The 13,537-nt window shown below is 40.4% G+C and overlaps 1 protein-coding gene across 2 annotated transcripts in view; it reads right to left on the minus strand.

The window, feature by feature from the left end:
* The window catches only part of Pir (pirin), a 94,096-nt gene that overhangs the window by 19,354 nt on the left and 61,205 nt on the right, over positions 1 to 13,537 (minus strand). For both annotated transcript variants that reach the window (XM_036174858.1, XM_036174859.1), the window contains one exon: positions 3,989 to 4,033. In XM_036174858.1, the coding sequence (XP_036030751.1) occupies positions 3,989 to 4,033 (45 nt within the window). The remainder of the gene's footprint in view (positions 1 to 3,988; positions 4,034 to 13,537) is intronic.

Genomic DNA, 13,537 nt, shown 5'->3' on the forward strand with positions numbered 1-13,537 from the left:
CCAAACTGTGGCCTATTCTAGCCCAACACACTACCTTCATATGTCGATGTTTCATTAACTGAACAACGGTGTTTGACATTGTGTAAAAGAGAATGACTGTCAGTTCCTGCCATCTGGGGGTGAGGGGTGCCATTTGTGTTTATAGGCAAGATAAAAATGAGGTACTAATATTGAGAAGCATTTTCTGGCTTCTCTCTCTAAACTTGTGAGAACATCTTTAACAGCTATTTCTGTTGGATCCTTTCTTTTTCTCTGGTGATGTGTTGCTGCCCCTTTGTTTTCTCATAATGTTTTCAACATTATGAAGGTGTAGAGAGGAGCACAGCCAGGAGATTGGATTCAAATGATGTCATCTGGCCTGTTGCTCATCGGTTGAAGGACTCTAAGAGGCCGGTTTAGGGAGCTGGATTCTGTCCATGGTCCGGTTTACTTTGGACACACATAACTTCACTCAGAGGCTAGAGACCATAATGCCATCTTCTGCCAGATGTTTTGTACACGTGGCCCATGGTCATGGGTGTGTGGGGGGGGAATAAGCCAGGGAGAAGAAATGACTCAGGACCTCAAGTCCAGAAGAAACAAGTGGAAGTGCAGGTCCCTCTTAGCCTGGAATTTCTCAACTCTTCATTTATTGACTCCTGAGGCTACAGGTCTGTCTGGTTAAAAGAGGCTGTAATTACTGGTTAAAAGAGGCTTGGCAGATTATTTGTTGATCTTTCTACCATTCATCCTCTCTTTAATGCCATATAAGACAAAATCATTTGTGAGCTTTTGCAGAGTCAAGACACTAAGAAAGATCTTCACCTTAAGAAAAAAAACTGCAAAGAATTAAAAATAGTAGTTCAAGATACATGAAAAATACATGAAGTTCACAAAAACTTGGATTATAATATGTACCCCATTTATTTATGCACTGTCCAAGGCTGTTTCCATACTACATGGGCAGGGCATAGTAGTCCCAGAGATAAAAGTATTTGCTCTCTGGCCCTTTCCATAAAGTTCAGTCCCCATTACTTTTTCTTATTCTACATAAACATTCCTAGAATCCTCAACACCTTAAAATTAATGCCCTTTCTTTATTATATTTCATTTGTACAAATTACTTTTTATCTTAAAATCATGTCAAGGTAAGACCTCCAAAACAGATTTTTTTTTTATTTTTATAAAGTGCTATATGATTCTCAGAATATCAAAATGTTAATGTACCTCATTCCTCCCAGATGGTTAGTACATTTCACTGTGCACACACAGGAGCTTACTGTACGTCTGCTAGAGGTGTTTTGTTTGTTTGCTTGGTTTTTTTACAACTTGAATCTTTACTCTCTTGAATGATAAAAGAAGTGAATTTTGTTTGGGGCTTATAATTAAAATGCTATTTATGAAACAGGAACCAAGCCTGATTATGCCACATTATGAATAAATTCTAATTACTGTTATTTCCAGAAGTGTCAAATGATTGAAAACCATATTTTTGGAGAATACAAAGAATGGTTTGAATAAATTACCCTGGATACATCATCACAACCCGTGCAGATGTCATTAGCAAGCCATCTGTCTCTCAGTTGAGAATATATTATCCAATGAAGATGTTCACTACAAATTGAGAATGCATTGCCCAAGGAGGAAGTTCTCTGCTGGCATCCCCCACAGGAGTGTGGTAGAGAGCAGGTCACAGAAATGGGGAATCTTGGCCTACATCTTGGGATGCCACATACACACCCATGTCAGTCATCACTGTGGATTGAGATGAGGAGGGGGAAGCCAGTGACTGGTTCTCTTACTGAAGCTTCTTTCTGAAGCACAGTTCAAATGAATATTCTTGTGTAAAGAGATGATTCAGGAGATGATGCGCCAGGGAACAGCAGTCCAGATATAAGTAGAATTATTCAGGAAAAGGAAGTGCAGTAGTTACCTTTCTGTAACTAAGGCAACTCATAAAAAAAAAAGTTGTTTGATGGGGCTTATGGTTTCAGAGGGTCAGAGTCCATGATGGTGGAGCAAAGGTAAGAACAGCTGAGAGTTCACATCATGATCCACAAGCAGAAGGCAGAGAAGGTACACTGGGAATGACATGAGTCTTTTGAACCTCAAAGCTCACCCCCCACACACACCCAGTGACACACCTCCTCCAACAATTGTTGGAGACAATTGGGGACCAAGTATTCAAACATAGGAGCCTATGGGAAACCACTACAGCAAGGAAGGACAGGTATCTAATCATACACTCCCACTGTGAAATGACTTGAAACATAACTGCAATGGGAAACTCAGGCATGGGCTCGGAGATAGCCTACCTGAGGGGTCAGCAAACTTCCAGAATGTTAATTCTCCACAGCTTTTGTCCTTCCTGACTGGGGCAGAGCAGTATTTCCAAGTTTCAGAAAAGATGGCATAGATAATTACAGTTGGAAGTCAGTCAGCAGTTTCTGAGGAAGCAAGGCCTTGTGGGATTTGGGTGGGGCATTCACGGCACATGCTATCACCCAGCCATTTGCTGCCATCCCCACAAAGAGCTCTTTCCTGCTTCCAGGAAGATGGAAATTGTTGGGGTGAACACAAGCAGAGGCAAAGTGCTCTGCATGTCCTTCTATCATCTGGGTTCTGCTCTCCTGCTACCATGTTAGCTAGGCTTGAAAACCCAAGCTGGCTTGAACTCTACATTGTAACTGAACAGTCTACTTAGGACGTGGAGACTGGGATTGAGAAACGATTGTATATTAGTTACTTTTCTATTGCTGTGATTTGAAAAAAAAAAAAAACACGACAAAGGAAACTAATAGAAGGAAGTGTTTGGCTTATGGTTTCTTAGGGATAAGACAAAAAAACTTAAGTGGAAAATGCTGAAGGACCACTGAATTCTATGTTGTATTTACATATCTATATCTGTATAAAATAATGATTATAAATGTTTGTTTAAAAAGGTGAGGTGCAAATGTGAATTTAACAAGAAATTGTAGATTTTCAACACTGTACACAAACTCCTTTGTTACAAAGAAATATTTATGTTTCATTAAAAAAAAAAAAAACTCTGTCCTGGTAGGAGAATATGGCAGCAGGCGAAGCAAGATGGCTGAGGCTGGAAGCTGAGAGCTTGTAACTTCAACAGTGAGCAGGAAGCACAAAGTAAAAACTAGCCATGGCAAGAATCTTTAAACTCTCAAAGCCTACTGCCAGTGACACACTTCCTCCACAAGGCCACACCTCCTAAACCTCCACAAACAGCACCACCAACTGGGGACCAAGAATTCAAATGACAGCTTAGCGGGGCTGTTCTCTTTCGTACCACCATAGCTTGATTCTTGTCAGATGTGAAAACTTGGCATAAATAACTTCCCACGGCTGCTCTTCCAGAGGTCCTGAGTTCAATTTCCAGCACCCACATGGTGGGTGGCTCACCACCATCTATAATGAGATCTGGCGCCCTCTTCTGGCATGTAGGCATACATGCAACCAGGACACTATACACAATAAATAAATCTTTAAAAAAAAAAAAAAAAAAAAAACCAAACAAACACATGATCATCTCATTAGATGCTGGAAAAAAAAAAAACAAAACTTCCCACTGCTCATGTATAAAATGAGAGTTGGTTTGTTCTCAAATATGCATTTCTCAACTAGCAATAACACACAGCCCTTAGAAGGAAAAGACATTGTGAGATACCTGGAATAGCTAACTTGTTTTCTTTTACATCTAGAGGGGTAGTCAGACTGCTGTTCTCACTGGAGCTCAATCTCTTTCTGAGCATGGAGACCACTAACCCCTCTGATTTACCACACATAACCATGCCTGTGCCTTCCACCTGGGCCTTTTGTTCATGTTGACCTCTGTCACTGAACATTCCCGAAGCTGTAAGGCATGCTGCTCCCGATTGGTGTAGGAAGGAAGGAGGTACAGTATTCAGTTACATATAATAGTCTCCACAGTTTATCCTCTTGGTAGTTTGAATTAAACTGCAATTGAATCCCAAGTGTCCTACCCTTTACTCACCAATATATACATCTCCAGAGACAGTGTAAATGAAGCTTGTCCACCCTGAAAAAGGACCGGAGACATTACGATATTAGTATGCATAATATCAATTTAGACATATTTATTGTGTATGCATTTTGACTATATTATATATAATATAAACATATATAACAATAACAAGAGAAAAGTTGAGGATGAAATATTTTATTTTCTTTTAGATATATATTTTAAGATTTTAGTTCTGTGAGCTAATTTTTATACCTACTACATATTTGCATATTTCTCCTCTCTTTCACACACATGCACACAAGCATGCACAAACAAACATACTTCTATACCTAAAGGACTTACGAGTCCTTGCTATTTAAGGGACACCCAAAGTAGGCACTCTACAGTTCACTTTGGCAATATATCTATTTGCCAAAAGTCGTATTAACAAATTATTTTATTTTCATTTGTGTGTATGAAGTGGGTACCCACAAAGGTCAGAGGAGGACAGCAGATCTCCTGGAGCTGGAGTTACAGGCATTTGTGAACTGGATGCTGGAATCTGAACTATAGTCCTCCAATAGAGCAATAAGAACTCTGAACCTCTGAGCCATCTGCCAGCCCACAAATTGTTTCTTATAGCTCTATCACCATGCTATAAGCTCTAGCACTCCAGTCTTGCTTCATGTTCAATTTGCTGTACTTCCAAGTAGGCCGAAGTGTGAAGAATGATACCAAGGACCATTTTTGTATTAGTTGAGTTCTAGTTTCCAGTGAACACATTTCTTTTTCTATCCTAAAAGAGTGCACACATCAGTAACAGATGCCACATCCTGGAGGACTGTAGAAATGGACGTAACTGGGGTATCAAGAAAATGAAGACAGACAGACAGACAGACACACACACACACAGGTGGGCTCTCAGAGAAGCTGCATACTATATATACAGTTGTGTGTGTGTGTGTGTGTGTGTGTACATATATTATATACAGTTGAACAGGGAAGCATTGCTATTGTATACAGCTGAACAAGGAGGCAGGATTGGCTAATCTCAGGAGAATCAGTCTCTGTAGGGGAGATGGAAGCTATGCTGGACATTTTCTGCACAAATTTTTAACATGTGCACTTGAAACAGAGAAAAGCTTTGCCATCCCTCTGAGCCTCACCCAAGGAAGGCTTTGCCACTCCCATGCCGAGGCATTGGAGTCCTTGATATGGCTGTGCTCATGTCAACAACACGCATGTACTCAGGACTTCACTCACTCCCTACATAGGGGAAATCTAAAATCTTTAGTGATTAACCGGTTTCAGATGGCCTGTGAGCTCCCTGGAACTGTCCATATAAGTTTTTTTTTAAAAAAAGGATACTGTGACCTGTGGAGCTAACAGCAGAGAATCAGTAAGGGCCCATCCTCCACACGCTCAGCAGGAGCAACTAGTTTCAATAGATATTTATGCATTGTACCCACGGCTCAGAAGGGATGCTGTGTTCCCACTGAGAGAGAGAAATGGAGCCAGAAATGGCAAAGTCAGAATAGATGAGAATATCACTTCATATTCATTCCATGGAAAGATTAACAAATGGCATTCATGGGTGGATGGGAGGCATCAGACTGGAGTTTGTTTGGGAGTTGGCAATATGGTGACGTAAAGTGAAACAGGGAACAGGGAGGGCAAATAGCCCCTAAGGGTGTGGTTATGATGGTAAATGGACTGAAACACAATAGTGGCACAAAAGGGAACTGGCAAACTTCAATATAAACTGAGTCATTAAGAAAATTTGAATGATGGCCAAATAAACATACTTAGTCAGGCCAAGAGAGACCTTTTCCTTCTCCTGTGCCACAGTTTTTGGTTGTTATAAATTTCTGTGTGCACATACACGTGGAAGCCAGAGGTCAGCCTTAGGTGCCCTTCCTCAGAAGCCATCCACCGTGTTGAGACTAGGTCTCTCTCTGGGACCCGGGGATCACAAATAAGACGTGGGTGGCTCGCCAGCAAGTCCCAGGATCTGTGTGCCTGTCTCCCCAGTGCTAGCATTTCTAACACATGCCACTACTTCTGGCTTTTCCTGAGATTGTATGAGAATGAATCTAAGCCATCTGAGACTAATGCTGTCCTGTTTCCTCCATCATTTAGTCTCCCACCAGTAACTGAACCTCTGTCACTGGTCCATGTTGTGGGCACAGATATAAACATCCAGAGGGTCCAGCCACTGGTATTCAAGCGGGACACCGTGAGGGTGGAAGGTCCCTCGTAGATGTTGAAAACACATGCCGATAATCTATAGCCCCATTCTTGTGTGCACAGCAGGGCTCTGCAAGGACCCTTGTTTCTCTCTAATGGATGACCAGCTTTCCTATTCCTATTTAGCCTAATTTAGAATTCTACTCTACAACTAAATCTCTTTCCTTTCAGCACACACAAAAGTTTGGATTTGAAAATGGTTAACATTTCTTTTTCTAAGTGCAGATGGCTTTACTTCTTTTATCTTGAGAAAAAAATTAACACGTTCTTTTAAGAATACCAAAGCAGGGGCCATCTAAACTGTAAAATTTTTCTGTAATTCTCAGAACTACCCCATCATAAATGGTGGGCAATTTGGTTTTTGTACTTTGGGGACTTTTTCCTTTTATGTACTATATATTATTTGCTTCAAAAGTGGAAGAAACTCAGTGTTGTCTTTAAAGTATCTTTCCATGTCAAAACACATCCTTAGGAAAGAGTGCAGAAGAGCGTTCCACTGTCATGAATGTGGTTCTGTTCATATAATCAATCCACCCTTCACACTTTCAAAGCAGCTAAAAAGTAAGTATTTCTACATCTGCCAAAACCTCATCACTCTCAGTTGCTCAGCTGAGGTTCTTATTTTGGATCTTTGAAATTATCCCCATCTCATTTCTCCAAACAGACAGCTAGCCTGCAGTAATCACTCAGGTCTGTTTTCGTTCCTTTGAAAATCCTTTTTTTGACAAAACCCAAAAGGACAATGTGTGCTTCAAGGAGCCACCAAGTAAGTGTTCTACATGCATTCACCTGTCTTTGCTCCGTGTTGAAGTAGTCTATTAGGACACAGTGTAACACAGCTCAGTATAACACAGTTCACGTAACTGGGTGGAAAGCACAGAGTAGTAGAGCTAGTGGACCGGGGCAATGGAGCAATCCCACTCCTATCTTCTTTGTAGCAAGATAGCCACCTACACACGCTATCAAGCTTTGTTTCATTTCTGGGGAAATAAATGTCAAGTAACATAAATGAATGTATTCTATGTGTTTAAGAAGAAACACATTTTGTTCAAATTACTCCTTGCTAAAAGCAGGATTGCATTAGCCAAGGGCTCTCCCCTATGCGATTTAGGTCCTTCCTCCCTCCCTCCCTCCCTCCCTCCCTCCCTCCCTTCCTTCAACTCTCCTCTCACTTTTATGTCCTGTACTAGGAACTGATGCCACCCTCAAGTTTTTGTCATTCTATCAAAGGTCACACAGCCTACATTTCCTTGTGTCCACAAACATGGCGGCCACCCTACCATCTCTTTGCAGCTTGGAAGATCTTCCATTCCCTTGAGAAATAACAAAATGTGTTGAGCTGAAGATCATGTTTTTCTTCTAGTTCCCTAGGACAGTTAAGTCAGCCACACATACTAGTCCGCCAGCCAAACACAAAACAAATGTACAACGTGGCTTTTAAATATGTAAATCATTTTCTGTGGCATTTGCTCCATTTCTAGGGAGGTTCCTGATTCTTAAAAATATCCCTAGTGAGAGATTTCCTCAGCCTACATTCCTTGGCTTAAGCCAGACTATTTTTCTCCTGTCTTCATTAAGAGTTCATAGTCCCAGTGAATTTACAGCTACTCTTATGCATGTATGTGGCAGAAGAAGTAGAAAAACATGGCCTGCTGATGCACCAAATTCCCAACAAAGTCAGAGAAGTAGAAGAAAGGAGAGAGGACAATGAGCCTAAGAAGAAAATAACCAATCCCAAATTTAGGCCTACACGGTTTGTCAGACCCCAAAGCAGCCATGATCCTAAAAGCCTGCACTGGAAGCCTCTACATTCAACTTCCTCAGGCTACTCCATCACTATGGACCTGACATTTGGCCTCTGTGATAGGAGGCAGAACTGCCTGGTCCTCTCCTGCCCCTCTTCTTTAAAACAAACTATTTTTCAATTTTTGATTTGAAATAATTTTGGACTCATGGAAAATCCCAAAGATACTACAGAGAATTACTATATAGTCTCCCAAAGCCAGCACACTATCCCCCATGCCTGATCATTCTTCTGCTGTAATATAGGCCATTCGTTACACACACACATACACACACACACACACACACACACACACACACACTGAACAACTAGCACTTAGATATTTTAAACAAACTTTAGCTCATGTTCCTTATCATCCATTTCCTTTCTCTTTTCCTCAACATTTATGTAAGTCAGCACTTTTAATGGTGCTGTGACCTAGGCCTAAGATGGACCCAAGTGCCCCCAAACACCAGCCCAAGTACTCTACTCTTAGATTACAAAATACACTAAGCCAAGAGTGGCAGGGTCACTGTTAACCAAAATAGTCAAGAATTCTGCATATTAGGACTGTCTCCCAAACATGGTGTACAGGTATAAAATTGTCAACAAAAGAAAACAAAAAAACCTACAGTAGCAACAAGAACCCCAATGGCACCTAGGATTGTATATTCCCCTGAATATTGAAATTTAGAATAGCTGATATTAAGATGAATTTTCTGACTAGGTAGTGGTGGTGTACACCTTTAATCCCAGCACTCAGGAGGCAGAGGCAGGAGGATCACTGTGAGTTCAAGGCCAGCCTGGTCTACAGAGTGAGTTCCAGGACAGCCAGGGATACAAAAAAAATGAATTTTCTGATCTCACAAGAACTGAGAGCTCACCATAAAACATAAATAAAGGGATAGATCATTAATTTCCATCTTATAATTAAATATAAATAGCAAGAGGAAGAGAAGTCACTAAAGGTCCACTAATTGGTTGAGTATGGAACAAGATAGTAGGTAAAAAAAAAATCACAGTTGGACTCGTTGTAAAATCTCACCTCAACGATTACTGCCTAATGGATCTTGATAGGTTATACAATCTCTCTGTACCTCAACTTCCTTATCTGAAAAATTGGGATAATCATACTGGCCCATGGGTGTTGTTTGTTTTTCACTCTTTGGCTCTTTGTTCTCTTGGGGGGCCCACCACCCAGCTCCCAAATAAATCACACACAGAGGCTTATTCTTAATCATAAACGCCCAGCCTTAGCTAGGCTTGTTTCTAACCAGCTTTTCTTAATTTAAATTATCCCATCTACCTTTTGCCTCTGGGCTTTTCCCTTTTCTTACTTCTGTAATCTTACTTTCACTCTTACTCCACTACTTACTCCCCTCCCTTTCTCGTTTCCTTCCTTCCTTCCTTTTTTCCTTCCTTCCTTCCTTCCTTCCTTCCTTCCTTCCTTCCTTCCTTCCTTCCTTCCTTCTTCCTCCTCCTCTTTCTCTCTTTTTTAGATAGAGTCTCACTAAGTAGCTCAGGCTGGCTTCAACTAGACAGACTTCGTACTCCTCTAAGAATCCTCCTGCTTCTGCCTCTTGAGTGCTGGGATTAGAGGCATGCACCACCACATTTTAAAAAATGTAGTTCTATATCCGCGCACTAAAAACAATTTATCCAAGTATGTAATATTTCAGTTCAATAGTACAAGTTCAAGATACTTATTTTTTAATATGGCACTAAAATTACTAACCGTGTAAATTCTCAAAAAAAAAAAAAAAGCCGTTCTGTTTAGGGCTATGAGGTAGCTCAGTGGTTAAGAGTACTGTTGCTCTTGTGGAGAACCTGAGTTCAGTTCCCAGCAGCCACAGAGTGGCTCTAATTCCAGGGGATCCAATGCTTTTTACTGATTTCCACAGGTACTAAGTACACATGTGCTAAACATACATACATACATACATACATGCAGTCAAAACACTCATACATGTGAAATAAAACAAAAAATTCTATGCTATGGATGGTAGTGCACGCCTTTATTCCCAGCACTTGGGAGACAGAGGCAGGTGACTCTCTCTGAGTTTGAGGCCAGCCTGTTTACTTAGTGAGTCCCAGGACAGCCAAGACTACATCATAAGATTCTGCCTAAAAAAAAAAAAAATTGTTCTATTTCAATCATTAAAATAACTGTGTGAGGTAGTAATGTGTTAAGTATCTAGATTTAGTCATTCTACAATGTATCTATACTTTGAGACATGTTGCACAGGAAGAAGTAATACTAATTTACTGGTCAATTGAAATTAATTTTAAAAAGAGGAGCTGGGGGTGTGGCTCAGTGGTAGAGCAGGCTTATGTCTCTGGGTTCCAACCCCACCACTGGAAAGAAAAAAACTAATTCCAGAAAAGTAAACACAACAACACAAAACACAAACAACAAAACACCGGGTAACCTGGAGAATATTTTCATGACCTTGAGTCTGGAAATGAGGATTAAAAGAACCAAAGAATGTATTAATCATTAAGGAACAGATTTGTAAACTCAAGAAAATTTTTATTTATTACAGTATAGAAATAGTACAGAAAAATGAGAGGTAGAAAGGAGAAGACATTTATAATGTAAATGATGATGGCTAGAACTCAGAACACACAGAGTTGCTACAAATCAATAGGAAAGGACACACAGCTCACCCAAAGTAAAATAAAAATTTCTTGCTAGGTAAGTTTATAACTGCCTATGATTCATGTTCATCAATTGCTTGGAGGACTAATTGATTTATATCCAAAACTGTTAAATGTAAACCATAATTATGAGGGAAGCTGAGATCAAGGATTCTAATGTACTATTAAGCACTTTGCCAAGCTCTCTACTTAGTAATAGAATACTTAATTCACTTCAATTAACAAGCAAGACAATCCCTTACAGACATGTCACAAGACAAGTAGAATATTTGATGTAGTGAACAAAAATCACTCTTTCTCTTTAACAACTCCTTCCTTCCTACAATTTTACACATACTATTCATGTTTGGGGGCCCCTCCTTAACAACAGCGACACTGTTAGAAAACAGGTCAAGAATTCTGAGACACTCCCCCACCATGTGTTTCTCTTTTTCAGATCATTAAAAACATCACAATGAGTGCTGGGCAGTAGTGTCGCATGCCTTTAATCCCAGCACTCAGGAGGCAGAGCCAGGTGGATCTCTGTGAGTTCGAGGCCAGCCAAGTGAGTTCCGTCTCGAAAAAACACCAAAAAAAAAAAAAAAAAAACCAAACAAACAAAAAAACCAACAAAACAAAAACATCACAATGAGATAGGGATATGGCTCAGTGGTAATGCAATTGTCTATCATCCATGAGGTTCTGGGTTCCAGACTCATTATGAAAAAAAAGTCACAAATTAGAGGGAGTTGGAAGCATTACTCATTGTTTGGGTTACACTTAGCACAGAAGCAGAAGCTGTATTATGATTCTCTAATTCTAATTTCATTTCTGCTGCTGTGATAAAATACCCTGACCAAAAGCAATTTGGGGAAGAAAGGGTTTATTTGGCTTACAATTCCAGGTTATAGGTCATCATTTCAAGGAACTTACAAAGGCTGGAGCTTAAAACCCTAATCTCATCACACCCAGCCAGTCAAGACCAAATGAATACACTTATGCAGCCTGCCTGCCTGCCTGCCTGTCTGCCTTCTTGCCTGTTTGCTTGCTTGCTCTGAGCTAGCTTTCTTTGTTACAAAGCTCACAGCCCAGCCCACGAAATGGTGCTGCTCACATTCAGGATGGGTCTTTTCACTTTAATTAACCATCAAGACAATTCCTCACAGACATGCCCACAGACCAGCCCGATCTAGATAACTTATCATTGAGACTCTCTTCCCAGGTGATTTCAGATTGTGGCACATTGACAGTTAAAACAAACCAGCACAGTGGTGAACTCTATGATGATCCCATGGTTCCTGCCTTCTGGTGTTGTCATGTTAATAACTTACTTCTGGCCTAGTACAGCAAAAATGACAGGACATTGCTTCTGGGATTGTTCATTCTTTTTCTCACTCACATGCATGCTTTGATGAAGCCAGAAGCCATGTGAGCCATCCTATAAAGAAACCCATGTGGCAAGGAACAAAGAACAAACCAGTCAGTGAAACCTGCCAACAATCACATGAGCATGAGTTTGGAAGTGTCTCCCTCCCACTGCAGCTAAGGATGAAAAAATGTTGGCTGACATCTTTATTATAGCATTGTAATAGTGGCTGGGCCAGAGGACACAACCATGGTATAAGATAAGTGTCTTAAAGCACTAAGTTCCAGGTTGGTTTGTTACTCAGCCACATTGGCAATTTGTACAATAAGATTCACCAAAAGATAAACTATACAGTGTGGTATTAATGTTCAGCATTTCTAGTAAGATTTTTCAATATTACAAAGTCCAAAATATGAAAAATGAACTGAGTTACTGGAGATTAGGGGTAGGAATTATCTGATGCTCTTACCTCAACAACTTATTGTATATGTTATCATCATCATCATACACTAAAAACAAGCAAAATGCTGTGGCCAAATATTTCTGTGCCAAAACCTTAGTTATCCTTTTGAAAAATAATGGAGTGTTCTGTTAAGAAATAAAATAATGGGGCTGGAGAGAAGGCTCAGCCGTTAAAGGCTAGGCTCACAACCAAAAATATAAGAAATAAAATAATATACTGGGAAATTCTGAAAGAAAAGTTTCAGTAGCAAAATTTTACAACAGTAAAATTCATACTGACATATTAGCTACATTAAAAATAATTTCCTAAAGACACCCTAATGTGACTTATTCGTACCCAATATTGAAATTCACTTTTAAACTTGAATGGAAAAGAAGTGGCTTTTTCCTTTTTTCCTTCATTCCAAGGCAAACACAGAAGCCAACTTATACTGACATTGTTTCAGATATCTTAGTTTCCCACAGTCACTGCAAGAATCATACCGACATCACTCTCCTTCTACATCATAGTTCCTCTTGCTCTGACTTGCCTGATACCTTCTTTTATCTACTTAGACGCTGATGATGACAGCATGCCCGCCTGGATTGCCCAGACTAACCTCTTGTCATTAGCTGGGCTCCATCCCTGGAGCACTACCTAAGGCACTCAGCTTAAAAAGAGGAAAGTGGACTTTGGCTCATGGTGTAGAGGTCTCACTCAGTCCATGACCAGTGCAACATGGCAAACACGATTGACAGACGAAGCGTCTCAATTCATAGCAGCCAAAAAAAAAAAAAGGAAAGAGAGAGGAGGAGAATCCAGGGCCATGGTGTTCTTTTCAGGGGTACATCTCCAAAGACCTAACCTCCTTCAGGCACAACCTTCTAGAGTTGCCCCTTTACCCTCTAGTAGCAACATAGGCTGAGGACCAATCCTTTACCACACAGGCTGAAACCATAGAATACTCCATCTCAAGAGCCTTAATTTTCTCATACCTGTAAAGCCGTCCTCATTTCTTTTAGACAGAGTCTCAAGTAGCTCAGGCTGGCCTTGTATTCACTATGCAGGTGAGATGGCCTTGAACTCCTGATTCTTTTGCTACTG

This window comes from Onychomys torridus, chromosome X (genome assembly GCF_903995425.1).
Source record: "Onychomys torridus chromosome X, mOncTor1.1, whole genome shotgun sequence".
Lineage (NCBI taxonomy): Eukaryota > Metazoa > Chordata > Mammalia > Rodentia > Cricetidae > Onychomys > Onychomys torridus.